Source organism: Cetorhinus maximus, chromosome 13, assembly GCF_964194155.1.
Source record: "Cetorhinus maximus chromosome 13, sCetMax3.hap1.1, whole genome shotgun sequence".
Lineage (NCBI taxonomy): Eukaryota > Metazoa > Chordata > Chondrichthyes > Lamniformes > Cetorhinidae > Cetorhinus > Cetorhinus maximus.
Window position 1 is genome coordinate 110,848,524 of NC_135891.1, and position 27,903 is coordinate 110,876,426.

Below are 27,903 nucleotides of genomic sequence, written 5' to 3' on the forward strand. Positions count from 1 at the left end.
GATTGCGTGTTCCGAGCACGGTGTGACACATGTCGGGATTGCATTTCGGGAAACCGTGGGCACAGAGCCCATGGTTTTCCAGTGTTTAACTTAAATGAATGGCGCACGTCCAGAATCTCTCGAGACACATTCCCTTATGAGCCTTGCTCCCTGCTGGGATTGCCATATCTCAGAATAACCAATGTTATAGTGCAGTCAGATTTAAGCTAGGCGTCGTAGCAATGTTTGTCAAACCTTTTTCTATTTAGGTTTGGAGTCCTAACTCCAAATGATGAAGAATGTGCTTTCTTTTCACAATTTACATGTAAAGGAACACAAAGGGATGGTTGGCAAACATTAAAAGTGCTAGTTTGTGTTCTTATTTTGTCAGTTTCCCTCTCCTTTGTAAATGGGGACGGCAGCTAGAGAGGAAGATGCTGCAGAGCTTACGTTTTAATACAACGTATTGCATGACCCCAGGATGTCCCAAAGTGTTTTCACAGCCACTGCTTTTGAATTGTAGTCCTTCAGTGGAGAAACACTGGTTAATTTACGTAAGGAGGGTGCATTCCTTCTGTGGGGTGTGTAGAATCACCTAGGGAAATGGCATACAGCTCCTGTATGACACGCCCAAATTCATATTGCACTGTTCAGCCTGCAATCTAAATTTATTTATACATGTTCATTAAACCTATAATAAGACAGAAGAGAACCCCTTCATTCTTTTGTACCTGTATTGATTTTCTATCACGTGTTCCCTGCATAATAAATAAATTAACCAATTGAGAGCCAAAGGATATTTTCGGTTTCCAATCTAGCTATCTCTTGCCGTGCACTGTTAGTAGTCAGGCTTCTTACTCCCCAGAGATAACTAATGGAAAGTTAAACACATCTGAATGTCAAATGAGGATTAGGCTCTGTTCTGATGATTCCTGGTTGACTGGGGTTGGTGGGGAGTGATTTTAAATTGAGGCATCCACTGAGAGGAGGAGAAGTTTCTTCACCCAGAGAGGGGTGAGCCTGTGGAATTCGTTACCACAGAAAGTAGTTGAGACCAAAACATTGTATGCTCTCAAGAAGGAGTTAGATATAGCTGTTGGGGCGAAAGGGATCAAAGGTTATGGGGAGAAAGCGGGAGCAGGCTATTGAGTTGGATGATCAGCCATGATCAAAATGAATGGCGGAGCAGGCTCGAATGGCCTACTCCTGCTCCTAGTTTCTATGAAAACCAGAGAGATAGGCAATTAAAATCCAGGATTTCTAACCCCCTGGAAAGCTGCCTGAATCTCCATCCCGAATTTTAACCTGCGCCCCATCTCGAATTTTAACCTGCTCTCCATTCTGAATTTTAACCTGCTCTCCATCCTGAATTTTAACCTGCTCTCCATCCCGAATTTTAACCTGCTCTCCATTCTGAATTTTAACCTGCTCTCCATCCCGAATTTTAACCTGCTCTCCATCCTGAATTTTAACCTGCTCTCCATCCTGAATTTTAACCTGCTCTCCATCCTGAATTTTAACCTGCTCTCCATCCTGAATTTTAACCTGCTCTCCATCCCGAATTTTAACCTGCTCTCCATTCCGAATTTTAACCTGCTCTCCATTCTGAATTTTAACCTGCTCTCCATCCCGAATTTTAATCCGCTCTCCATCCTGAATTTTAACCTGCCCTCCATCCCGAATTTTAACCTGCTCTCCATCCCGAATTTTAATCCGCTCTCCATCCTGAATTTTAACCTGCCCTCCATCCCGAATTTTAACCTGCTCTCCTGATATTGTTATATTTCACTGCCAGAACATGTGGCAGAACCAGAGACCATTCTAGCAAAGCCTTAAAATCGAGCTTAACAACTTTAGATTTTAACCACTGCTCCCATTTCCTCCTGAATCTTTTTATTTATGCCTGCCCTGGAGCCATCTTTGTTTCCGCATTTGTCCCAGTCTCCTTTTGCCTTGCCCCATCATCACTTATTTTCATTTAATCGCTCGTGCCTCCCATCCAATCACAGTCCCTGCCCTTTTCTTTATTCCAATTCTCGCACCCACCACCACCACCCCACCACCCTCACTGTGCTTAAAAGGAACTGCTCGTTTCTGACAATGATGCTGTTCTGCATCGACCTGAAATGTTAACCCCTATGCTTCTCTCACCACAGATGCTAACTGACCTGCTGAGTATTTTCCAGTGTTTTCAGGTTTTATTAAAGGAAAGGCTTTATACGCAATGCCTGGTAACCCTCCTCATTACAACAGCGAGAACACTTCAGAGAAAAGTGCTTCATTGGCTGCAAAGCACTTTGGGCTGTCCTGAGGTCGTAAAAGGTGCCATATAAATGCAACAAATTCTTCCTTTCTAACCATTTGATATTTTCAGCAGTTGATATGTCACCACACAGTAAAAAGGCCTCTCTCCCAAGCATGACACTTGACACCTCAACATTTTGCCACTGCTGTCAGTTTACAAGCGCAGTTCCCCACCTTGTCAATGGAGGTTTACCAACCATAAACTTACTGTTCCTCATGAATTCAGTGAAAGCGGAACTCCAGTTTTCCCTGCACCCTGCCTCATCAACAAAAGCTGACTCTACTTTTAGCCAAAAAACTTGGAGAAAAGAAACACAATTATGGAACTTTCATAGGAATTCAATCCAAATCCATTAACTCATTTATTATTTATATCGCACAGTATGATTGCAGTCCATTAGTTATTTCATATTTTATGCAGGCAGTATTCTGATATTCCATTAGAGAGAAGTACTTTGCGCAGTGCTGCGCTACTCGAGCCAACTAAAGAATGCTCTCTGCCAAGCCAGCACTTCTAGGCAAAGGAGCACGAGTATCATGCAGGATTCTGGCTCCTGGTCATCGCCTGTTGACCTCTGCGGAAGTGCGGTGATGGGGGTGGGGTGCGGTGGGGGTGGGGGGGCGTGGGTTAGTGCAAATGGGTGATGTTCGCTGTAGTCAAATAGTCTGGGCTCACAGCTCACAGATGGAGGAGGGCAAGGGTGCTGGAGGCTGCCTGCATTTGAAGAATATTTAGCCCAGAAGGACTCAGGCTGTTCAGGGGAAGAGAGAAGAAAACCCAGGGTCATGGGGGTGGGCCGGGGGCGGTGTCGTGGGGGGAACAGGGGTTCAGGTGAAATGATGCAATTCCTCTGCTTTCCCCCTAATAGATTTTTGTTCATTGACGCACAGACAAACGTTGTATCTGTAGCACTTTAATCTTTCATCCTCAACGCATTTCTCAACACCCTTGGCATGCTGATTTCACACAGAGTGCCCTGACTGCCAGCAATCAGGGGACAATATTTGGCCCCCTTCCCGAATTTTCAGAATGCTTCATTCCACGCAAAGCAAAAAACAGAGCAAGAAAAAAATTCTGGAAATACACTGCAAGTGCCTCAGTGCATCATAGTAAAAGAGAGACATACTGACCTTTCAGATGGAAAGCCTTTGTCAGAGTGCTACCCAAACCACTTAACAGTCTTTTTTTTTCAGAGGTTGGATGTCCTGCTGCGCATTTCCAGAATTTTCAGTTCTTATCCCATACCTTTAAATTGTTCCAACCACTAATGTCAGGGGCAGCTTTGAATCCACCAACAAATGTTGGTTTTGGGAGCAGGGCGGGGAGAGAGAAACAAGCTGAGGAGCCTTCGCTTTGAGAACATAAACATGATCCCACGCATGAGCGTGTCGAGTGACGTATGGACGCACAATTATACCTTGCTGATAGAGAGGATAGAAATCTCACATAAGTAAAAGCTTTCCAGTCAATGGCTCAAAATGTTCAAGCCGCAATAAGCGCTGATCAGCACAGGGGACGAAGGGAATCACAAAGCAGAGCAAACCTCAGGCATCGCTCCCTTATGCTATTATTCATGAGCCATGGAGGAGCCTGCCTTCAGGTTTCTGATTAACTGTACAATAAACACAACAGCAGCAGCAGCAGCAGCAGCAGCTACCCACTGACATAGGGGGAAAACCTACTTTAGCACATCGCAGACAAAATTGAGAATTCAATTCGGAACAGGCTTACCTCATTTCCAAATAGAGAAGAATGTAGAAAGGAAAGAAGCCAAAGCAAACCCATGTAGGATTGTGTCAGGCAAGGGGCTGCATTCAGCAGCTGTGAGGCTGGCTGACTCTTCTGGGCTCGGTTTATGTGTGCCAGTGTGCCTGGATACAGCCTGTTCTTTCCCCACTGCTCTTCCCCACTAGATGGCACAATGCCTGCCACATTTGTCACTGTTAAGCCCAAGCCCAGTGTGCAAAAAATATAACGAGTTTGTTGAAAATCCTTCCGACATCAGAGTACTCAGCAGCCACATAAACAGACAATGTGATAACCTTAAGTAATACCTTCTGAGGGGTGGGGCAAACAGAATAGTCAATTAATTTGGCTGCAAAATATTTGCCTATTCAGCATGCAGGATTTTTTAGGTCAAGATTCGGGAAGCTAACTGTTTGAGTAGAGGATTTACAGAATTATCTGATTTGTCCCACTCTTGTAGGTGGTTGTCACTGAGTTAAAACCACTCAGCATTAGCAGACCTGGGAATTGATTTGAAAAATGAATATTGGCACCACCCAGTGGCCAGGAGCAAGTATTTGCACTAAGATAAAAGCAAAAAACTGCGGATGCTGGAAATCCAAAACAAAAATAAAAATACCTGGAAAAACTCAGCAGGTCTGGCAGCATCTGCGGAGAGGAACACAGTTAACGTTTCGAGTTCGCGTGACTCTTCAACAGAACTAAGTAAAAATAGAAAAGAGGTGAAATATAAGCTGGTTTAAGGGCAGGGTGGGACAGGTAGAGCTGGATAGAGGGCCAGTGATAGGTGGAGATAACCAAAAGATGTCATAGACAAAAGGACAAAGAGGTGTTGAAGGTGGTGATATTATCTAAGGAATGTGCTAATTAAGGGTGGAAAGCAGGACAAGCAAGGTACAGATAGCCCTAGTGGGGGTGGGGTGGGGTGAAGGGAAGGGATCGAAATAGGCTAAAAAGTAGAGATAAAACAATGGATGGAAATACATTTAAAAATAATGGAAATAGGTGGGAAAAGAAAAATCTATATAAATTATTGGGAAAAAAAAGGGGGATCGGAAAGGGGGTGCGGATGGAGGAGAGAGTTCATGATCTAAAATTGTTGAACTCAATATTCAGTCCGGAAGGCTGTAAAGTGCCTAGTTGGAAGATGAGGTGCTGTTCCTCCAGTTTGCGTTGAGCTTCACTGGTCCGTCCTTGACCTGCTGCAATGTTCCAGTATTTACAAGGATATTTGTCTCATGGCATTACAATATTTACACAGGTCGTGAAATTAAAGTTCAGTCTTCCAGGTGGTTTCCTGATCCGTGTGGAATGTCGCAGCTCCACGACTTCAGATTCCTTTTGCAGGAACCACATTCTCTGGAACCGTATTAACATCAGGTACCTCATTAGGCGCAGGCAGTTCAGTGTCTTCCACTCCAACAGAGACATTGGGCGTGTCTATTCTTGGTTGAGCAACTTCAACAGGAACCACAGGTTCAGTAATGGTTACAGGTGGAACATCATTTTGTTGGGGTATCTCCCTTCTCCACATGCTTAGGGTCATCTGGCCCTCCACTTCCATGTGGTACAACAAGGTCCGTTCACAGAGTTTACTTTACCAGGTAACCACTTTGGTCCTCCACCGAAATTCCTCACATATGCTGCTTCTCTAAAAGTAAATTGTCACTCACGACTATGCAAATCATGAGTTGTTTTTTGGCTCCCTTGACTTTTCTCCACCTTCCTCTCCAAATTGGGAAGTATCAGGCTTAGTCTTGTTCAAAGGCTGCAGGCGTTGCACCTGTCGTAGGGTGGGGAGGCTTGTTCTGTAGTGAAATAGGAAATGAGCATGTTTCGTTTCCAACGATTCACCTCTTAACCTTTCCTTTCCCACCTTAAAAGTTTGTACTGCTCTTCCCGCCAGTCCGTTAGATGACGGATGGTACGGTGCAGTATTCACATGGCTGATACCACTGAGGCTGACAAATCATTGAAATTCAGTGCTAGTAAACACAGTACCATTATCTGTGATGATTACCTCTGGCAATCCGTGGATGGTGAAGCTTTGGTGTAGTTTTTCTATAGTAGCGCCTGGTGTTGGCGACTTTACCTCATAAATGTCTAACCACTTGGAATGAGCATCTATTATCAGTAGAAACATGGTTCCAAGAAAAGGACCAACGTAATCGATGTGTAATCTCACCCAGGGTCTACCAGGCCACTCCCATGGGTATAATGGAGCTGCCACTGGTGACTTTTGTAGCTGTTGACATTTCACACAGTGTTTAACCATCTTCTCAATCTGGCATCCATTATCCGGCCACCAAAGATAACTTTGCACTATCGTCTTCATTCTGGAGATTCCCGGATGGGCACTGTGTAACTCGACTAAGAGTGGTTCCTTGCGAAGGAACTACTATTCATGCAGCCCATAATAGAATACCATCTTCGCTGCTCATCTCGTGTCTTCGGCTGAAAAATGGCTTCAATTCATCAGAGACTAGTTCCTGGGACCAACCATGTAACACTTGATCTCTCACTCAAGATAGGACTGGATCACGATTCATCCAGTTTCTTATCTGCCTGGCACAAACTGATGAGGGATCCAGGAAATTCATCACTAATACGAGCTCTTGGGGAATTGGGACATGGCTATTCTTCTCTTGCAAAGGAAGGCGACTAGGGCATCGGCATTGGCTATCTGAATCCCTGGTCTACGTACAAAGGTTTATTCGTATGCCCCCAAAATTAGGGCCCATCTTTGTATTCTTGCAGAAGCTGTGGGGGGAGTAGCCTTTTCTTCACTAAACAGAACCAAAAGTGGTTTGTGGTCCGATACTATCATGAAATGTCACCCGTGCACATATTGGTGGAATTTCTTTACACCAAAAATAATCGACAGAGCTTCCTTTTTGAGCTAAGAATATCCTTTTTCAGCTGTGTTAAGTGTCCTGGATACATAGCCTATCGGTCTCTCTGTACTGTAGTCCATCTTGTGCGATAGTACTGCTCCCACTCCATAGGGGGACGCATCGCAGGTTAACACCAATTCCTTTGTCAGGTCGTAGTGCACTAACAAATTTGAAGAGTGCAAGAGCTGTTTTACTTTCATGAAGGTTTCTTCTTGGGGTGACTCACAGACTTTGAAAACAGAGCCATCCAGCTGGCCGCCCACAATCTGGACCATTCCTGTGCTGACGGTGAGGTCAGTGATGCTCAACCAAGTGAGGATCCAGCTGTGCAACATCCATCAGACAACCATGTTGTGAGCGAGTTCCCCTGTTCCGCAGTCCCCTGCCATGCACTCACACCTCTCCTTGCTTTTGGAGATATATCGGAGAAACAGCCGAGGGGGTCCGTGACCCAGGTCCTCGACTTAAGCCCCGAAGACACCTCGGAAGAAGAACCTGATGGCAGCCTAATTGAAGACCCTCCCCCAGCACAGAGGCACACACCTCAGTTACTGGAGCTGCAAAGGCTGCCATGGAGACCTGGATCCAGGACATAGGTCCTGAACTGCTGCACGGGTTGAACTCCATTGCTGACACCATAGTTAGCCTCCAACAGGGTCAAAGCAAGAGGGGTGCGGGGCAGCTCGACCTCACTCCAGCTTCTCCTTCTTCTCAAGGAGTCAGCCAGGGGCCCTCGGGCACCCATAGAGAGGGGGATCAGTAGGTGCACAATCTGGGGCCATCCGCCTAGGTGACTCCAGGGGTGTCCAGCCCATCCGAATCCCCTCTTCCTGTGACCCCAGCAACACCAGCTCTACAGGCCGAGGAGGATGCCACTGCCACACAGCAGGATCCCAAAAGCAGGCTGGGGACCTCCAGAGGACACCCGCCAAGGTCATCGCAGACAGGGAATAGCAGTCAGCAGGCTACCTCCACCTCCGCTGTGAATGTCTGGGGAGCACCAAGCTGTAGCAGCAGGGTTAGGAAGGTTGAGAAGATGTAATTGCACAGCCTGGGCAAGGGTGTTAATCACTTTACTTAATGCCCACTATTGTAAATAAACACCCAAAAATGTCTCCTTGTCTATGGCTCCTTGTTATGATAAGCAGTGTTCGTGTCACTCAGAAGTGAAACCTTGGCTCCTGCATAAGATAAAGGCAGGTGTCTCAGTCCAGGGCCTCTTCCCTGTGCAGTGTGTAACATTCAGACCAAAGTGATGGTCCAGCTTCACACTCACTGGAAACATTACTGATACCTGCACCTCGGTGGTGCCGGTCATTGCTGCCAGGATGTCCTGGGCAGGCGTCACAGAGTTCCGTCATTCTCTCTGTGTGCTCTCAGCGCCTTTGAGGTGGGGCTGCCCCCCCATCTCGTGAACATCTGCGATCAGTGACGTGTATTCCTGAAGGGGTCAGGCGTTGAAGGCTGACTAAGGATCTGGCGCAGTTAAAGTTTCACGGCTGAGTGTCCACGATTTGACCCTGATTACAGAGCACAAGTGAGCTGCCCTCAGCCAGACAGGAGTCAGACATTCACAGAGGCTACGTGAAGATCTATGGAGTGTCCTCACTGCAAGTCATCATCATCCTCCTGCAATCCAGCGACTATTAGGGCCTTCACTGCATCTCCATGACATGAGCCTGAGCACTGAGGGTATATGCGCTGCCATCAGCCACACAGGAGTCAAACGTTCGCAGATGCAAGGTGAGGATGTCAGGACTTCCTCACTGCATCTCATCATCATCCTCCAAGAACGTTGCTGCTATGAGGGCCTCCCGAACGGGCCTGCCTTGTCTGGCCAGCGTGATGGCCTCATCGCCATCATCCACGCCTTCGAGGACCTCATCATCATCATCCCCTTCAACATCCCCCTCATCAGAGGATACGTGTAGCTCCTCCATCTCCTCATCGGCCAGGTCCACAACCCTTTGCAGCGCCAGGTTGTGGAGTGTGCAGCAAGTGACAATGATGCACGACACCCTCTGGGGACTGTATTGCAGTGCTTCACTGGACCTGTCAAGGCACTGGAACCTCATTTTCAAGATGCCTATCGTTTGCTCCACCAAAGTCCGGATCGCAGCATGAGCCTCGTTATACCATCGCTCTGCTGCAGTCTGAGGCCACCGCATGGGCATCATCAGCCACGTCCTCTGTGGGTAGCCCTTATCCCTGAGGAGCCAACCCTTCAGCCTCTCTGAACCCTGGAAGATGTCAGGGATCTGAGACTTGCTAAGTTTGTAGGAGTTGTGGACACTCCCTGGGAATTGTGTGCAGACCTGCAGGATATGTCTGTGGTGGTCCCACACCAGCTGAACATTCAGCAAGTGGCCCATGCGGTTGATGTAGTTGACTGCTTGTTGCCATGGAGATCTAAGCGCCATGTGAGTGCAGTTGATGGCGCCCTGCACCTCTGGAAAACCAGAGGTCTGCGCAAATCCCAGTGCCCTTGCTGCCTGGCTTCCCTGATGCAGGTTGAAATGCACAAAAATTCTGTGCTTCACGAAGATGGCATCCGTGACCTCCTGGATACACTTGTGAGTGGAGGCTTACAAGATCCCGGACAGGTTACATGTGGAGCCCTTGAAGGAGCAACTGGTACAAAAATTGAGCACTATGGTCACTTTCACAACCACTGGCAGTGGATGCCCTCCATGTCCCCGTGGTGCCAAATTTTGCAGCAGGTGGCAATGTGACCGACCAGTTCCCTAGACATGCGCAGTCTTCAGCGACAATGGTTCTCGGTCATCTGCAGGAATGTCTGTCTGTAGACCCTGGGTTTAGAGAGGTGCCCACGAGTGACAGCTCGCTGTGCATTTTCAGCTGCATGAGCAGAAGGCCCTGCCACCCCTTCATCATGAGGGAGGTGCTCCTCCCTTTGCCGAGCCAGGTCCGTCCACAGCACCCTATTTCTTCTTCTTCTCTGCGCTCTGTAAGCCACGAGGCATACCACTAAATCAACAGGCCCTATGATCCTGACGTTCCCCTCCTGCAGGATCAAAGAGAGAGACGTATGGGTTAGCATGGGTGTACTAAGAATACCACTTGGTTAAGTCTGAAGACCCCTTCATGCATGCAGGAGCTGGCCCCCATTTGGATGGCCAATGTCATTGACTAATTTGAAGCCCCAACCACCTCCGCCCCACTCCACTTGACCAATTGGAGGCAGCTTCAGCCATTGAACTGCATGCTGTGCTCTCAGCTCAGGCATTCTCCTAACCCATACTCCAAGGCTGCACTCTTAGCTTGAACCATATTGGATATTGCTCCAAACCTTAATAAAGACATTGCAAGGAGCTGTGAGCACCTCCACCAGTGACTGCGCCATGGCCACCTCTTGTGAGGGAATTGTACAACTTGCCTAGTCGGCTATTTGTTCTGCTGCCCCCTAAAACGCACATTAATTTGCTGTCTGCATCCGAGAGGCGAGAAGTTTTGGAGCATTTGGTTGAACTTCCATGCTTTTGCATTGCTTGAATGGGCAGCAAAGTTTCGGAGGCCCGACTCCAAGCATGTCAATGGATAAAAGCAAAACTAAAAGCAAAATACTGCGGACGCTGGAAATCTGAAACAAAAACAGAAAATGCTGGAAAAGCTCAGCAGGTCTGACAGCATCTGTGGAAAGAGAAACAGAGTTAACGTTTCAAGGGCGTATGACTCCTTTTCAGAGCTAAAGAGTGGAAATGTGATGAAATTTATACTGTTTAAGGGGGATGGAGCAGGTGAAGCTGGATAGAAGGCCAGTGATAGGTCGGGACAAAGGAGGGATTGGCAAAGATGTCAATGGGAGCATTAATGGTAAAGATAAGAGCTAAAAAAGGTGCTGATAGTGGTGAAAAGGTAAGAAAGCAGAATGTGATAATAGCAGAACAAGGGTAGCATTATGTGAAAAAACAACATGGAACAAGTAACAGATGGCCCTTTTGGGGATGGGGTGGGGAGAAAAGGATAGAAAATGGGATGGGGGGGGGCATAAAACCATGAATAAATGAATAAAAATAAATAAAAATAAAAATAAGTGGATAAAAAATAAAAATGAATGTAGAAAAAAGGGATTAAAAAAAGGGGTGAAGATAAAGGAGGGAGTTTATGGTCTGAAGTTGTTGAACTCAATGTTAAGTCTGGAAGGCTGTAAAGTGACTAATTGGAAGATGAGGTGCTGTTTCTCTGGTTTGCGTTGGGCTTCACTGGAATATTTTAGCAGGCCAAGGATGGACATGTGGGCATGAGAGCAGGGTGGTGTGTTGAAATGGCAAGCGACAGGAAGGTCTGGGTCATGCTTGCGGACAGACCGGAGGTGTTCCGCAAAGCGGTGCGGTGGAGAGGCTGCTGGACCTCAGCTGAGGAAGGATGCTCATTTTTGACAAGCTTTTCCAATTGCGTGGCCGCTTCCCTCACCACCACCCCCTCACCCTACCCCCTGGCATGTGCTTGAGTATTTCCTTCAGGCCGTCTGCGGCGCTTTGGCAGGGGAACAGGGCTGAATCTGTTCCCAGGTCCTGCACACACCCCGGGGCTGAAACAGTCACTAATAGGGATTTTGGCTGGGGCGCCCCTTCAGTGCCATGGAAATGGGTTCCCCTGTCTGATTAAGGGCAGCGGGCAGGCTCTCAAAGCTGGCATGCCAATCAGAGCCCTTTCAGCTTCAGAGGAGCACTCGGCTGCAATGAGCGGAAAGTAACTGAAAGGGTGCATCTACGTGGAAGTACACTCTCAGCCACCTGAGAAAGTAACCAGGCCACCACTGTTGGCAGGAGGGGTAGTGGAGATGGAGGTGGGGTGGGGGGGGGGGGGGGGGGGGGGGGTTGGTGAAGAGTGGTGTTGGCAGGGAACCCTTTACAAGGCAGCCTTTGGCTGCACCCCAACCCGAGCAGGCACCCTCTAGACCTGCCTGGGACACTGATCTCACAGCCAGTCTCCTTTAGGCAATTGATCTGCCCCTCCACGCATCGGGAAACTGGAGGCCAAATGGGAAATCCCAGTTGGCCTTCTGAACTAACTCTTAACAAAGTTCTAAACGAGCCTGATTGGCCCCCTCCAAGGATTTGGGAGACCAGCATGCCGGTCAGTTCCAGTATTTGCAGGCCCTGTCTGCCTCCTCAGAGGGACCCGGAAATCCTGCCGCGGGTCAGATTACATTACTACTTCTATGCTGAGATGGTCATGATGCAGTATTTTGGTTTAATGAGAAAGTCAGGTCCCCATCCAACCAAGCAAGACTTGTTTAGATGCCATTTCCTGTTACTTGTGGGGTTTGGCACCACATGGAGTGTAACTCCAGTCAGGTGTAGAGCTAGGTTTCAAAAGGCTGGTCCTCTTGGCTACTTCGTAACTTTGTCAGCTTCCTTTTGTTGAGGAAGCAGATGTTCAAAAATTTACATGCTGGGATTGAAACTATGTGCATGCAACCATATATATATGCTGAACTCTTCCCAATAGGCAGAGTATTATTCACAGCCCCGGGCTGATCATAATACTGTGTAGCTATCAGATTCGAGATTAATAGGCACTTGCATATTTGGCACAGCTCCAAGTGAGATTAGGGAGAAGTGTCATAGGTGCCATTTCCCTTAGTGTTTATGCTATTAAAACCAGGATGGTGGGTTTTCCCAGGTTGATCCAATACCATGGCCATTAGGATAGGGTGACCATAAGCTCATGACCATTTAGAGATTGATAGATTCCTAGAACATTGATACTTGTACGAAGGTAATGCCATCTGACAGCTTGGTCACATCACTAAACCCATCACAATCATCAAACTGGGTATGAATCAAATTACCCTGAAAACCCTCAGAGAAAAACACCAATAGTTTTCTCTTAAATGTAGCCACTGTTATCATGTAGGAACCAAACTCATGGTCACCCTATCCTAATATCTCTTTATGTGGCCTGGTGTCAACTTTTGCCTCTTGATGTTCCTGTGAAGCAGCTTTGGACTGTATCACTTACAGTAAATGTGTTGCATAAACGCAAGTTGTTGTTGTAGCTGCACCTCCAAGGGCTTTTCTGTAACACATCATTCTTACCACTGAGCCCAAATAACCCCCTTCATATAAAAATCAGAAAATGCTGGAAAAACTCAGCAGGTCTGGCAGCCTCTGTGGCGAGAGAAACAGAGTTAACGTTTCGAGTCCGTGTGACTCTTAACCGGCAACCATTTAAAATTGACATGTTTGGATATGACCCTCTGTTTATTGGTGCGATTACAGTTTCATTTTACGGGAATGTCGATGGAGATTATTTGAAATACAACCGTGTGTGACAAACAACCTATTACACACATTTGGTACCTTGAATATCAATGGTACAAAGGTAATCTTTTGTAATAAGCGTAATAACTTTCGTAAAAGTTTTATTTTATTGAACTGAAACCCCTTTCCCACTGCACTTGCTGGCGCATACAATAAAGTATCTGCAGTAACTTTATTATGTGGTTTCATTTTAACGTCTTTAACCTCACGATATATCAGCAGCCGGTGATTTCTCGGCAGTAGTTTACTTCTAACCCATTCCGGGAAGTCAATAATTCAGCTCCTCCTCCAATTCATCCTGAACTTGTCACCTGAGGTTTTAAAACAAAAACAGAACTACCTGAAAAAACTCAGCAGGTCTGGCAGCATCGGTTGACGTTTCGAGTCCTCATGACCCCCTTCAACAGATCTCAGTGGTTTTAAGGTTTTTTTTTTGGTTTAAGATTGCAATAGGTAAGCATCTTGGCTGCCTCGACACATTTACTGTTAAACAAAGCGTGTGACTGGTGAGATAAGGGATGAGTAAGGACATTTTAAACCGCAATTTCTTCAAACGGGATCAAAAGGTACTTGGAAACGTCTGAGGCTTGGATTTGGAAAGATTGTATCCCGGGACCGAATATTGCAACAGGCCGTTTTTAACTCCAGGTAACAGAATTAAATCAAAAACATTTCGGGGTCAATTCTCTTCCAGGAATACCCGCCTTGAACAAAAACAGAAAGTGCTGGAAAAACTCAGCAAGTCTTGAGTTTTTTTCCCCCAGCACTTTTTGTTTTTGTTTCAGAATCCCAGCCTCCGCTGTATTTTGCCTTTATATACCCACCTTGAAGATATTCGGCTTTTGATGGAAGATCATCTACCTGAAACATGAGCTCCTTCCACCGAGGCTGCTTGATATGCTGAATATTAGATTTTAAACTGCTGCCGAATTTCGCTTTTTTTATTTAAAGTTCATGTTTGAGTGTTTCTTTTTCTGAAGGTCACCGACTTGCTGCATATTTCCAGTATTTTCTCTTTCCATTAACTTCTTGTTTTCAAGTCCAAACCCACTGTGTTTTTCCACAATTATTTATTTATAATTCAGTATGGCTTTTCTTCCCCACACCCGCACTGTTGCCCCTGGAGTTCCCCCAAGGATCTATTCTCGACTACCCTCCCAGTTCTCAGCTACTTGCTGTCCCAGGGCAACTTCATCCCCACCCCACCCCACCCCACCCCCCAAAAAAAAGCGTCAGGTTCAGCAGACCTGCTGACTGCACCCAGCTCTACCTCAAACATCCCTTAACCTTTCCATTGCATCCGACCTGTCACGCTGCTTTTCCCACGTCCAGTTTTGGATGAGTAGACATTGGCTCCAAATCATCATATTGTGAAGACCTAAGCTGTTGTGCTCTGCCTGTGCTACAAACCCCATTCTCCAGCCACCAATTCCATCCCTCTCCCTTGCCACTTCCTGAGGCTGAGCCCCGACAGTTGGCAACCACAGCTTTCTATTTGGCCTTGAGCTGATGAAACTTGGTGCTACCTGTACCCAAACCCATGCCAAGGTCTGCTCCGCCATCACTGAACAGCGTGCCTTAATCTTAAGATTCTCATGCTTGCAATCAAATCCCTCCGTGATGGTGTCTCTCCCAATCGCTGCAGCCTCTCTCAGAACTCTGGTTCATCGACCTGAAACGTTAACTCTTGTTTCTCTCTCTCCTCAGCTACTGCCTCACCTGCTGAGTGTTTCCAATATGTTGTTTTTATTTCAGTTTTCGAGCATCTGGCTTTTGTGTCAACAGAAACAAGTGTTTATTTCTGAGACGAGATGGATAGGACAAACTGACTTGAGCTTAATTATGTAGATAAATGTTGAATTCAAAGACTTATGTTGCTCCAGTTGTACAGGGCTTTGGTGAGACTACATCTGGAGTACTGTGTGCAGTTCTGGTCTCCACATTTAAGATATAGTTGCATTGGAGACAGTAGTGAAAGGTTCACTAAATTGGTACCTAGGATAATGGGGTTGTCCCACAATGTGGTGCTGAGTAAATTGGATTTATATTCTCTGGAGTTTAGGATGAGAGGCAATCTCATTGAAACCTACAAGGTTCCGAAGGGGGCTTAATAGGGTGGGCACTGAGAGATTGTTTCCATTGGTCAGGGAATCTAAAACACAGGGGCACAGTGACAGGATGAGGGGCCAATTGTGTAGGACTGATGAGGAAAAATTACTTCAAAGGGTTGTGAATCTTCAGAATTCTCTACCAAGGGTTCTGGATGCTCCATCCCGAAATACATTTAAGGCTGAGACAGATTTTCAGTCTCTCAGGAAAAAAAGGGCAGGCAGGAAAATGGAGTCAAAGCCCAAGATCAGCCATGATTGTATGAAATGGCAAAGCAGATTTGATGAGCTGTGTGGTCTACTCCTGCTCTTATTTTTTACTTTCTTGTTATGTGGGGAAGTATCAGCACAGTAGAAGATGCCATTGTTAATCCACCTGTGTTTTCTTTCCCTGATCACTCTCTACAAATGGAACTATAGGTGGGTTTGATCATGGAGGTGACCTTGACATTTCTGAGCGGCACTGGATCCCATATCTCCTCTGGCACCAGAACCTGGCTGGCTTTACTCTTTGCCATTCGCCTCTTCGCAGTTATCACCGGTGCAAGAACTATTTGGGAAGACGACCTGCAAGATCTTACTTGTAATTCCACCCAGGTGGGCTGTCACCAACAATGTTACACTGAGCTTTCACCTATGTCACCCTTCACCTTGTTCACACTCCAAATCGTGTTCATTTTCACCCTCTCGTTGACAAACTCCTTGTACAACAGACGCAACCTCAGACAGTTGAAGTGCAAATTCGTTCAACCAGTTGACGTCCATTGGAAAATTGACTTTCTCATTACTCTTGCCAAATTACTGACTGAAGGAATCTTCCTTTTTTTCCATTATATGCTCTACCCAAGTTTACTAAGGCAACATGTGTTTAAATGTGATATAACTCCCTGTGAGAAGACAGTGGTCTGCACTATGCTGAAAAGCCAGCAGAAAGATGCCTTTGTGATTTTCATGTACACCTGTTCACTTGCTTCTGTGTTGATAGGGATAATAAAGACCTACTATTTAGTGGGGAAAGTTGTATAAGAAATATATTATTTTAAGTGTATTTTATATAATTTGCTGCATAGATTTTATATTTGTGAGCAAGGCTGTCTACTTTATACTAGTAAAACATCAGCCAGCAGACTGACTAGCTAATATCGGGGCATTGTGTTCAGGTGGAGGTTAACGAGAAATGGGTTGATGCTGGGGTATGTCATGGTGTTATATTCTCTGGAGTTTAGAAGAATGAGAGGCAATCTCATTGAAACCTACAAGGTTCTGAAGGGGCATGATAGGGTGGGCACAGATTGTTTCCATTGGTCAAGGAACCTAAAACACTGGGGCACATCACAGGATGAGGGGCCAATTGTTTAGGACTGAGATGAGGAGAAATTAATTCATAGTTGTGAATCTTTAGAATTCTCGAGGTATGTATCGAGAAGGAGATTGGGTAGAGTACTAGGGTGAAATGTTATACTTGAAAAGATGAAAGTGCATGATTGCAAATATTGTTGGTGACAAAAGGAAGAGATTGGTGTAATGATCAGCCAATAGGATAGAAGTTAGGACATTAAAAGCTGAGGAAAAGATACAAAAAATGACAGAGCTCCATTCATAGAAATTATGCAAGATTTCCCTGTCTCTTCACCATATTTTATATTGTTCCTTTCAATACTATCCAGTCTCCTTTTAAAGAACTTTCCCAATTTCCACTTTTGATAAATTTGAGTACATATGTAATATTCTTTAGCATAGTAAAATGTCCCCACATGCTTCACAAGAGCATTAACAAAACTTGGCACCAAACCACAAAGGAAATATTAGGGCAGCTGACTAAAAGCTTGGTCAAAGAGGTAGGTTTTAAGGAGCTTCTTAAAAGTAAAGAGAGCATGAGAGGTAGAGAGCTTTAGGGAGAGAACTGACAGCTTTGGGCCTTGGCAGCTTGAAAGGCGCAGTCACCAATGATGAAACCATTAAAATCAGGGATGAGATGCTCAGACAGCTGAGGGCTGTTGGGAAAGTGGTGGGAGTTACCATTGACCAGAAACTGAACTGGACTAGCCATATAAATACTGTGGCTACAAGAGGTCAGAGGCTAGGAATCCTGCGGTAACTCACCTCCTGACTCCCCAAAATCTGTCCACCATCTACAAGGCACAAGTCAGGAGTGTGCTGGAATACTCTCCACTTGCCTGGATGAGTGCAGCTCCAACAACACTGAAGAAGCTTGACACCAGCCAGGACAAAGCAGCCTGCTTGATCGGCACCCCATCCACAAACATTCACTCCCTTCACCACCGACAAATGGTGGCAGCAATGCGTACTATCTACAAGATGCACTCAAGGCTCCTTAGGCAGCACCTTCCAAGCCCATGCCCACTACCACCTAGAAGGACAAGGGCAGCAGATAGATTGGCACACCACCACCTGGAAGTTTCCCTCCAAGCCACTCACCATCCTGACTTGGAAATATATCATGGTTCCTTCAGTCGTTGGGTCAAAATCCTGGAACTCCATCCCTAACAGCATTGTAGGTGTACCTAACCACAGTGACTGCAGCAGTTCAAGAAGGCAACTCTCCACCACTTTCTCAAGTGCAATTAGGGATGGGCAATAAATGCTGGCCTAGCCAGCAATGCCTACATCCCGTAAATGAATAAAAAAGAGGCAATGGTGAAATCTGAAAAATATGCAAATTTTAAATTTGAGGCATTCCTTAACAGGAAGCCAGTATAGGTCAGCAAGCACAGGGGCATAAAGAAAAATCATCTCTTCACTTTGACAACAATGCCACTCACGTTACAATAAACAAACAGAGCAGGTAACCAAAAAAAGAGGAACTCATGAATGGTGGGAATTATTACGTCTGGACGTATACCCATGGGTTAAATCATTTTAGGTGGGATTGATAAGAGCACAAATGATAGTACTAGTAATGCTGATCACTGCACAACACTGTGAGGGAGTCAATAAGGGATATAGAAAATATAAGGAAAGGTGTAATCTCACCTACAGGAAGCCATAATTATTAATGTAAAGAAGGGTGTAAAACACTAAGACATAACCTACCGAGGGAAAAAAAGTTAGGTATATTGATACATAAACTGGAAAGAGAAAGCGTGAAAGATTATCCCAGCAATAAAATAATGAAGTTAATCTGTTCAATAGTGTGTTGCAGATGAGCTGCTGTTATATGACGAATAGATAGATAAGCAGGAATTACCATATATGTCAGTATGCAGCAAAGGGACCAATAACAAAAAAACACTTCCTTAGCAAGTGAGAATTTTAATTATTTTCTTCTTGTAAATTGCTCTGTATGCTGATGGCATTATAGTATTGTAACTTGAAGCACTGACTGGCTTTGTTGCTACTCAAAATAAAAACATAAGATTGTTTGAAATAACTATTCCTAATTCAGAAAACACTGGAGAAGGGTTTGAACAGAGAAGGGGCCAATATATGTTTCTGTTTTTTTGTCAGAACTTAATCCATTAAAAGCACGGCAGGAAATGTATCATCCTTTCTAAATTCTCACCTAAAGCACAAAAATAGCAACATGAGGAATGGGAACATTTACCCCACCTCCCTCCCACCCCCAAGAAAAAAATCACAATCCACCCTCGGGAATGTCATCAACCTTTGGGGTATCTAAGATAATGTCCCCTCTGGAAAGGAGATCAAATCGACTAGTATCTACATTAGTTGAAGCTTAGCAAGGACTTTTAAGGTTGGAAAAAGAAAATACCATTTAGCACATACTTCACCCAACTATTTAGGCCCATGTTCAACCTACTGCTGTCTCATTTAATCCTTCCATGGTGCAGAACCCTATAGTACTTGCTTCTTTCCAACTGTTCTCAAATTTTCCCCCCTCAAGACAAATGCCCATACCCAGCAATTTTTGCTTATTAAAAATTTTTACAAAATCACCAAACTAGTGCAGACCTCCCTGTGTCAGGACAAAACATGAGTTCTCGCACCAATATCAGCACATCCACCCAATTGCATCAAATCTAACCCCAAATGATGTGGTCCAAAAAGCTGGACAGAATTGGATTACTGCTCAAGTCCCAACTCACCTGCTGTGAAGGACAAAGCTCAAGTAAGGAAACTGAATACTGTGTATAGTTTTTCGATGTGGTCTCACCAACATGGTATACAACTGCAACAAAAACATCCCTACTTTTATATTCCATTCCTCTCACAATAAATGACAATATTCTATTTGCCTTCCTAATCACTTGCTGTGCCTGCATACTAACTTTTTATGATTCATGTACCAGGACACCAAGATCCCTCTGCACCTCAATTCAGCAATCTCTCAATTTAAACAATATGCTGCTTTTCTAATCTTCTTGCCAAAGTGGACAAGTTCACATTGCCCACATTATATTCCATCTGCCAAATTTTTGCCTACTCAGTTAACCTATCTATTTCCCTTTGCAGATTCCTTACAACCTCTTCACCACTTACTTTGCGACCCGTCATCAGCAAATTTAGCAACCGTGGATGATGGGACCAAATGTGTGGTTGCTAACTTTGCTGATGACACAAGAGAGCTAGGGAGGTAAATGGTGAAGAAGACGTAAGGAGTCTGCAAAGGGATATAGATAGGTTAAGTGAGTGGGAAAACATTTGGCAGATGGAGCATAACATGGTAAAATGTGAACTTGAAAGATGTTTCAGAACAACTCAAATATTGCAACAAAAACAAAAATAGCTGGAAAAACTCAGCAGGTCTGACAGCATCTGCAGAGAGGAATACAGTTAACGTTTCGAATCCGTATAACTCTTCATCAGAACTAATATTGCAAGTTGCCCTGAAGTTCTCAAATAAGAATCTAAAAGGATCAAGGCAAAATATACATATTATTTGAATTATTGCAACAAATCTATGTAAGGAAAAACTGACAATGCATGATAAACATATTCACACAAAATATCTTTAGGTTCCAGCCTGTTGCAAAGTTTTGCAAGAGAAGTGAGAAAGCTACTAAGTTCAATGTATCTGAAAAATAAGCACTAAGTCAAGTGGTACTGAATTAATTTTATTTACACATTTCCATCGTAAATTGTTTACTTCAGAGGGATGAACCTGGAGGAGTGAGTGGCACCGATACCAGGTCTGCCGTGTTTGACAGGCTTGTAGGTGATGGAGAACTCTCCAAGGTAATGGCCAATCATTTCAGGCTGAAAATGGAAAAAAAAAGTCAAATTAACCAAAGAATTCCAAACATTATAAATTAATCTTCGCAATCAAAACAGGGAGTTCAAGACGCAGCTGGACTGGGCTAACATCTAATGTTCTTTCTGTTTAGCAAAAAGGGATCCATCAGGTTAAGAGGGAAACTGTTTCAATATCAAGATATTTATGTATTATGCATAGTTGCGATTTGCAAACATTCCTTTACCTTGCCAATGGCCAACAAAACGAAACAAAATTAAATTGTTGCTCAATCTCTCCCACTTTTCTAAGGAGGACCTATATGCCACCAGTCTTTAAAGCAGCTATAACATTGACTTCAGAAATAAGACAACACTATGAACCGGACACAAGGGAAATGCAGAGGCAGCAGAAATGTAAAAGCCAGTAATTATGTTAGTCATATGTGACAAATATAAAATCCCACAAATTAGGTTAAAAAATTGTGCAGTCATAATTGGGCAGTGTTTAGTTAGGTAAATGAAATAACTTCTGGATTAATGAAGGTGGAAAGTGGTTTACTGCCCATCTGCTCTGCCTGACATTTTACAGGTTGTGAAAACGTCATTGCAGAGGTAAGTGAAAAAAATGCTTTTTCTTTTAACTAGCAGCTTAGGTGAGGGAGAAATTGCTTTCAACACAGGGTACATACTACACTAGAATACAAATATCTCCTTTGCCAATAAAGGAATGAGGTATTTTGTTCAGCATCCAAGGTGCTGGCCCACTCAGTACAGATCAACTGAACTTGATCAACGCTCCCTACTGACTGCAGGGATCAAATTGAGCTGTCAGGAACAAGCTTTAAATGTCAAACGGTAGGACTGGAAATTTAAACGAAACGATGGAGGTCATAACACCCCTTTATTTACCTTCATTTTAAATAAATACAATGTGGGCCTCATCCCCATTTCATAAATCCGCTGCACAACTGAGTTGTGTGGAGGTTTATATATTAGTGACAATAAAACGGTCTTGTTTTCAGTTACTGTCACCCGTATTGTGAAATACGTCACAAACCGTCAAACTGGATTCGAATCAAATTACCCTGAAAACCTTCAGAAAAATACCAATGGCCTTCCAGTTTGAGAAAGAGTTTGGTGAGCCTCCCATGCAATTCAGATCACAGGGTACAAGTTTAAGGATTATATTGTACTGAAAACATACAAACCTCGAAATTCCTGGATTCGGAAAGAGGTGCCTGCCTTTTTGTGGCACTTTTCTTAACCTCAGGTTGTTTTTACAAGAATAAACTAAATCGCTACTCAGCAGCCTGTTTGCCATCTAAATAAGTCATGAGGAAAGAGATTTTATACTGTAATGCACATCTATGGTGTCAAAACTCACTTGTCAGTGCTCCAAACTAATTGCAACTGGTAAAGATCAAGAGGGATTCAATTCCAATTTTTTGTAGGCAAGGTATAACTCCTTCACACTGCACTACCCAGTGGCAGATTAGAGAATAACACCAGCAACAGCTCCACACAGTGGTAACCTTGCCCATGCTGTAGTTCTGCAAAAACGGCCAGTTTCACCTAGGCAGCTCTCCTCATCACAGCAACAGAATACTACATCACAGATTGGGGCAGCCATCCCACCAAACCTGTAGCTATCATTTTTATTCCATATGCCACCGAGACATTCTCCATACCTTATTACCACCAACTATTTTTTATTTCTTTTAAAGTACATGCTGGATTATAATAAAGGTTTGCAACAGAATTCCACAATGGTCAGATTTCAGTCTACCCATTATCAGATTTCTAAATTAGTGTCATTTCTGCTGGCGTATACCAATAAAAACAAAGCTTTTACTGCAATGATCTGCCACTTTCTTTTGGTTAGCTGCACTGTCATAGCTTTGCAGAAATCTCCACAGGTAGTCAGCTTCCAGTGGGCCTTAATCGTTGCATGTACCACATGGAAATTTTAAAAACTATTGGTGTAGTTTGACCAATGCCTTGGGCAAAGTCAAGCATGATGTCCATAAAAACAATAAATTGTTAAACAGACTTTAAAAATGGGCATTTTTGGAACGTAAGCATCGCTAGCGAGGTCAGCATTTATTGCCCATTCTAAATTATCCATGAGAAAGTGATGATGAGCATTCATCTTGAATTGCAGCAGATTAAAGATTCTCCCACAGTGCTATTACTTAGGAGTTCCAGGATTTTGACCCAGTGACGACCAAGGAACAGCAATAAAAGGTCCACAATGTGACCAGCAGAGAAAACTGAAGGCAATGGTGTTCCCATGTGTCTGGGAAGATGTGCCCTTGTCCTTCTGGATGGCAAAGGTCACATCTTTGGGAGGTGCTACCAAAGAAGCCTTGGTGAGCTGCTGTAGTGTTTTTCGGGGGGGGTGGGTTTAATCTAGGCAGTTACAAGATTTTTTTTGCTGTGGGTATATTCCAGCTTCTGGTGCCAGTAATTAGGGATGTGCAACGGTAACATTAGATTTCAGTCTTTAGACCTTTGCTGACATCAGGAGACCAGTTCACATCAAAGCAGCAAAACATTTACTCTTTTAAAATTCTTTAATGGAATGTGGGCATCACTGCGAAGGCCAGCACTTGTTGCACATCCCTAATTGCTACAACTGAATGGCTTGCTAGGCCATTTCAGAGGGCAATTAAGAGTCAACCACATTGCTATCGGTATGGAGTCACATGTAGGCCAGACCAGGTAAGAACAGATGTCCTTCCCTAAAGAACATGAGTGACCCAAATGGATTTTTACAACAATTGATAGTACAGAAACATATTCTGTTCTCTTTTTTTAAGCAAGGCTGCTCACCCTTTCTTTTTATAACTAACCAGTAGGGTATATTTAATTGTCTCAGGTGGACTCTGGCTCTGATTAATGCTTCTTTTGTGTGTCTGCTGAGTTAGTTCATCTCACCTAAAGCAGCATCATAGTAGGCATCACCATTTGGAGAAATACTAGAAATGAAGAAAAAATTATGGGAAAAGAGCAGAGGCATATGATTAATTGGGTAACCCTCCCAAAGAACCAGAAAAGGCACAATGGGCCAAACAGCCTCAATGGCACAGGCACCAAAGGCCAAACATCCTCATTGTCTGCTGTGCCATTTTATGATTACAGCATCCTCCCCAGTGGCAATGCCTAAGGTTACAAATGCACATCCCCAATCACTGGTACCAGAAGCTGAAATATACCTACAGCATAAAAAACTCTATAACATTGCTGAAGAGAGGCATGTTGTCAAAGCTTTTTGTCTTGCACTTATCAGGACAAACGCAAGAATGACATGTCAATCAATCAGCGCCCTTTTCTCCTGTGGTGTAAATTGTTGTGAGCGTTTGAAATTTGGCATTCTTGCATTTGTCCTCACGAGCGCAAGACAAAAAACTTTGACAGCATTTCAGCAATTTAAAAAAATCTTACGCTGAGACCTCTGAATGGATGTTTCTGTCTACCAATACAATGTCAATTAATGCAGCACAGGATCATATGAATAGCCTTTGATATTGTATTCTGCATATGCAAAATATAAAACAATGTTACTAATGATTAAAGAAAGTATTAGGCAAATTCACCTCACCTTGATTTCAACCTGGTTAAAGGTTTTCCCATTGTACACACCAACCATGCTGCCGACCATCTCTGGGAGGATAACCATATCCCGAAGATGAGTCTTGACAACCTCTGGTTTCTCCATTGGAGGAGCTTCCTTTTTTGCCTTGCGCAGCCTTTTCAGGAGGGACTGCTGTTTGCGGCGAAGGCCTCTGTTCACACGCCTACGCTGACGGGCACAGTACAACTGCATCAGCTGTTCACTGAAAACAGGGACAAAAACTCAGACTGTTGGAATTCCAGACTATACGCTCACTAAAACAGAACTGATGTTTAGTGTAGTTTACAATTGGATTAGGCACTTTCTAATTTCCTACCCATTTTAAAAGTCACAGAAACCAGACTATACAACACCTTAGCATTAAATATATGCTCTGCTTCGAAGTGAGAGACAGGATCAGGTGGTAGCCTGATCAGGTGGGAGACAAAAAATTGTGGGTTCAAGCCCTGATTCAGAATTTGATCTTAACATTTCAGTGCAGTACTAAGGGACTGCTTTGACAGATCAGTCATCTTTCAGGTGTTAGCTATTTGCAGGACCTTGTGTGCAACCTGTTGCATTTTCATCAACCTTTTTTTCTATTGTTCCCCCAGTCTTTGAGAGGAAAATAAAGACACATGTTGCAATATGAAGTCACATAAAAAGGGCGCACAACCTTGATTTTGCACATGCCTTCTAGCTTTCCCTCTCCCTAGTGAAAAGGAAAATTGCACATATATGTGCATCACTTCAATTCTGCTACAGACTTTTTTTTCTGGCCTTGAGCAGGCTGATCAGTGCAATTACAAAAATGTGACCAACAGGATCTCTGAGCAATCAGCACTCCCAGCACCCACCACCCCTGTACACTCCCCCAGCAAAGCCAGACCCATGATTACCAAATATCCATTCCTCCGATATCAGATTGCTCTATCTGTTGACCTGTATAACTTAAATTCTCTCTCTGTATACACGCACATTAGTAAAGCATTCTTATTGTGTCACCCATGGCTCAGTTGGTAGACTTTGGCCTGACTCACATGGCTCTGGGTTTAAGCCCCAATCCAGCACAAAATTCAAGATCGACATTCTGAAAGAGTGCTGCACTGTCAGAGGTGCTGTCTTTCAGATGAGACTTTAAACTGAGTCTCAGGTGGATGTAAAAGATCCCACAGTGCTATCTCAAGGAGGAGCAAGGGAGTTTTCCCCAGTGTCCTGGCCAATATTTTTCTCTCAATCAACATCACAAAATCTGGTCATTATCATATTGCTGATCCTGAGAGCTTGCAGTGCACAAATTTATTGCCACTTTTCCAATTTACTACAGAAGGTTAGACTTACAAAAGTAATTGATTGTGTAAAGTGCTTTGAGACAGTGGTCGTGAAAAGAGCTAAATCAATGCAAGTCGTCTTTTCTGATGAAGTAGTGCCAATTTCTTCTCGTAAGAGTGACAATGCTTCCCAAGATAGGACAAGAGGGGCTGCAGTAAACAGATGCTGCGCACCCCTCAACCCCAAAGTTTCAAACCAGCAAAGTTGAAACACACCAACTAATCACACTGCACCCTGAACATCAAAAACAGAGAACATTGCATAGCCTTCCTCCATATATACGCCGGGCACAACCGAAATTACTTATTTAGCACAATGCAACTTACTAGGACATGTCGAGGAGCTGATCCAGGTCAACACCTCTGTAGGTAAATTTCCTGAAAGTTCTTTTCTTCTTCTGTTCTACTTGGTCAGCCTAGGTTCAAAAACAATATCTAGGAAATTACAACCTAAGAGCAACCACTACTATAGAAACATAAGGAACCCTCACCCTGGTCTCAGGCACATTAGAGAGAATGTGCTGTTGGTCAGTGGGGACAATCTACTTTTCCAGAGGGAAACAATGAATGGTGCGGTGTAAAGTACATCGAAAAACACCATCAACTTTCACATTTTTCTCTGTTTAAAAATGTTTGATGCTTCCCCAACAACAGGTCCTGGTTTAAAAGGTCTCGCCATCAGTTCTCATTTCTCTCTCTCAACAGTTCGTTGATGTTGACAACTCGGTTGTATATTTTTTTTTAGATGTTACACAAGGTCCCAGAATCAGGACAGTGCAGCCTTGTCGATGTTGCCTTTGGGGAAACTCCAGGCATCAGGGGCTGGATTCCAGCGCTAAACTCAACTGACGATTTCAAAGCCGGCCGGTTCTGACATTAAAGTCACTGCGGCACCAACTCTTAACCTTTCCACCTCCCCAAGTATGAAGGCAACCGGGCCAATTTTTTTTAAAAAACTGTCCTTTCCCAAACTTAAGGAGTAACCGCCGCTGCCGCATATTACACGTTCATTTGGGTCAGCCTGCGGCCCACAGAGACCTGCACCCGGTTCGATTAACATTAAACCGAATTTCTCCAGACAATAACCGGTGAATCTTATAGCTTAGACTCCGCGCTACAACATCTTTGCCGATACGGCAGCTCTGGCGTTAATCTGAGAGCGGATTAACAAGGATTGCGTTGGACTCTCTCAGCACCGCCATCTACAAACACCCACCATTTTCACCCGGTCTCGCTGGAAAGGACAAATCTCGTTTCCGCTGCGGCAAATATCGCGGGATTTGGGCCTGGATTGGCTGGGTGGGGAAACAATTGGTTCACCGCGCATGCGCACTCCTACTGACTCAGTGATCAAGTGGACCTGCCCAACTTCTCCCTTTTTTCTCCCTCTCGTCTGGACCTGGAAAAATTTATTAATTTTGCTTCCAATTTCCACCCCTCCATCATTTTCACATGGTCCATCTCTGACACTTCCCTTCCCTTCCTTGACCTCTCTGTCTCAATTTCTGCTGATAGACTGTTCACCAATATCCATTACAAGCCTACCGACTCCCACAGCTACCTCGACTACAGCTCCTCACACCCTGCTTCCTGTAAGGACTCCATCCCATTCTCTCAGTTCCTTTGCCTCCGTCGCATCTGTTCTGATGATGCCACTTTCAAAAACAGTTCCTCTGACATGTCCTCCTTCCTTAACCGAGGTTTTCCACCTTTTCCAACCGAGGTGGTTGACAGGGCCCTCAACCGTGTCTGGCCCATCTCCTGTGCATCCGCCCACACACCTTCTTCTCCCTCCCAGAAACATGATAGGGTCCCCCTTGTCCTCACTTATCACCCCACCAGCCTCCGCATTCAAAGGATCATCCTCCGCCATTTCCGCCAACTCCAGCATGATACCACCACCAAACACATCTTCCCTTCACCCCACCGGCGGTATTCCGCAGGGATTGTTCCCTCCGGGATACCCTGGTCCACTCCTCCATCACCCCCTACACCTCAACCCCCTCCCATGGCACCTTCCCATGCAACTGCACAAGGTGCAACACCTGCCCCTTCACTCCCCCTCTCCTCACCGTCCAAGGGCCCAAACACTCCTTTCAAGTGAAGCAGCATTTCACTTGCACTTCCCTCAACTTAGTCTACTGCATTCATTGCTCCCAATGCGGTTTCATCTACATTGGAGAGACCAAACGCAGACTGGGTGACCACTTTGCAGAACACCTTCAGTCTGTCCACAAGAATTACCCAGACCTCCCTGTCACTTGCCATTTCAACATTCCACCCTGCTCTCATGCCGACATGTCCGTCCTTGGCTTGCTGCATTGTTCCAGTGAAGCTCAACGCAAACTGGAGGAACAGCACCTCATCTTCCGACTAGGCACTTTACAGCCTTCCGGACTGAATATTGAGTTCAACAATTTTAGACCATGAGCTCTCTCCTCCATCCCCACCCCCTTTCCGATTTTCCCCCCTCCTTTTTGTTC

General features: G+C 44.6%; 2 protein-coding genes across 2 annotated transcripts; one reads left to right on the forward strand and one right to left on the reverse strand.

Moving 5' to 3' along the window:
• Positions 1–15,738: 15,738 nt before the first annotated feature.
• LOC144689253 (gap junction beta-1 protein-like) lies at positions 15,739–16,356 on the forward strand. The gene has a single exon (XM_078556349.1). It carries the CDS (start codon positions 15,755–15,757, stop codon positions 16,346–16,348), a length of 594 nt encoding a protein of 197 aa, XP_078412475.1. The 5' UTR covers positions 15,739–15,754; the 3' UTR covers positions 16,349–16,356.
• A 3,993-nt stretch (positions 16,357–20,349) lies between these two features.
• On the reverse strand, positions 20,350–26,653 carry rps15 (ribosomal protein S15). Its single transcript, XM_078556008.1, has 3 exons — positions 25,748–26,653; positions 24,078–24,312; positions 20,350–20,500 (listed from the first exon to the last, which is right to left on the reverse strand). The coding sequence occupies exons 1-3, from the start codon at positions 25,753–25,755 to the stop codon at positions 20,387–20,389; spliced, it is 357 nt and encodes a 118-aa protein (XP_078412134.1). The 5' UTR covers positions 25,756–26,653; the 3' UTR covers positions 20,350–20,386.
• Between the last annotated feature and the right edge of the window lie 1,250 nt (positions 26,654–27,903).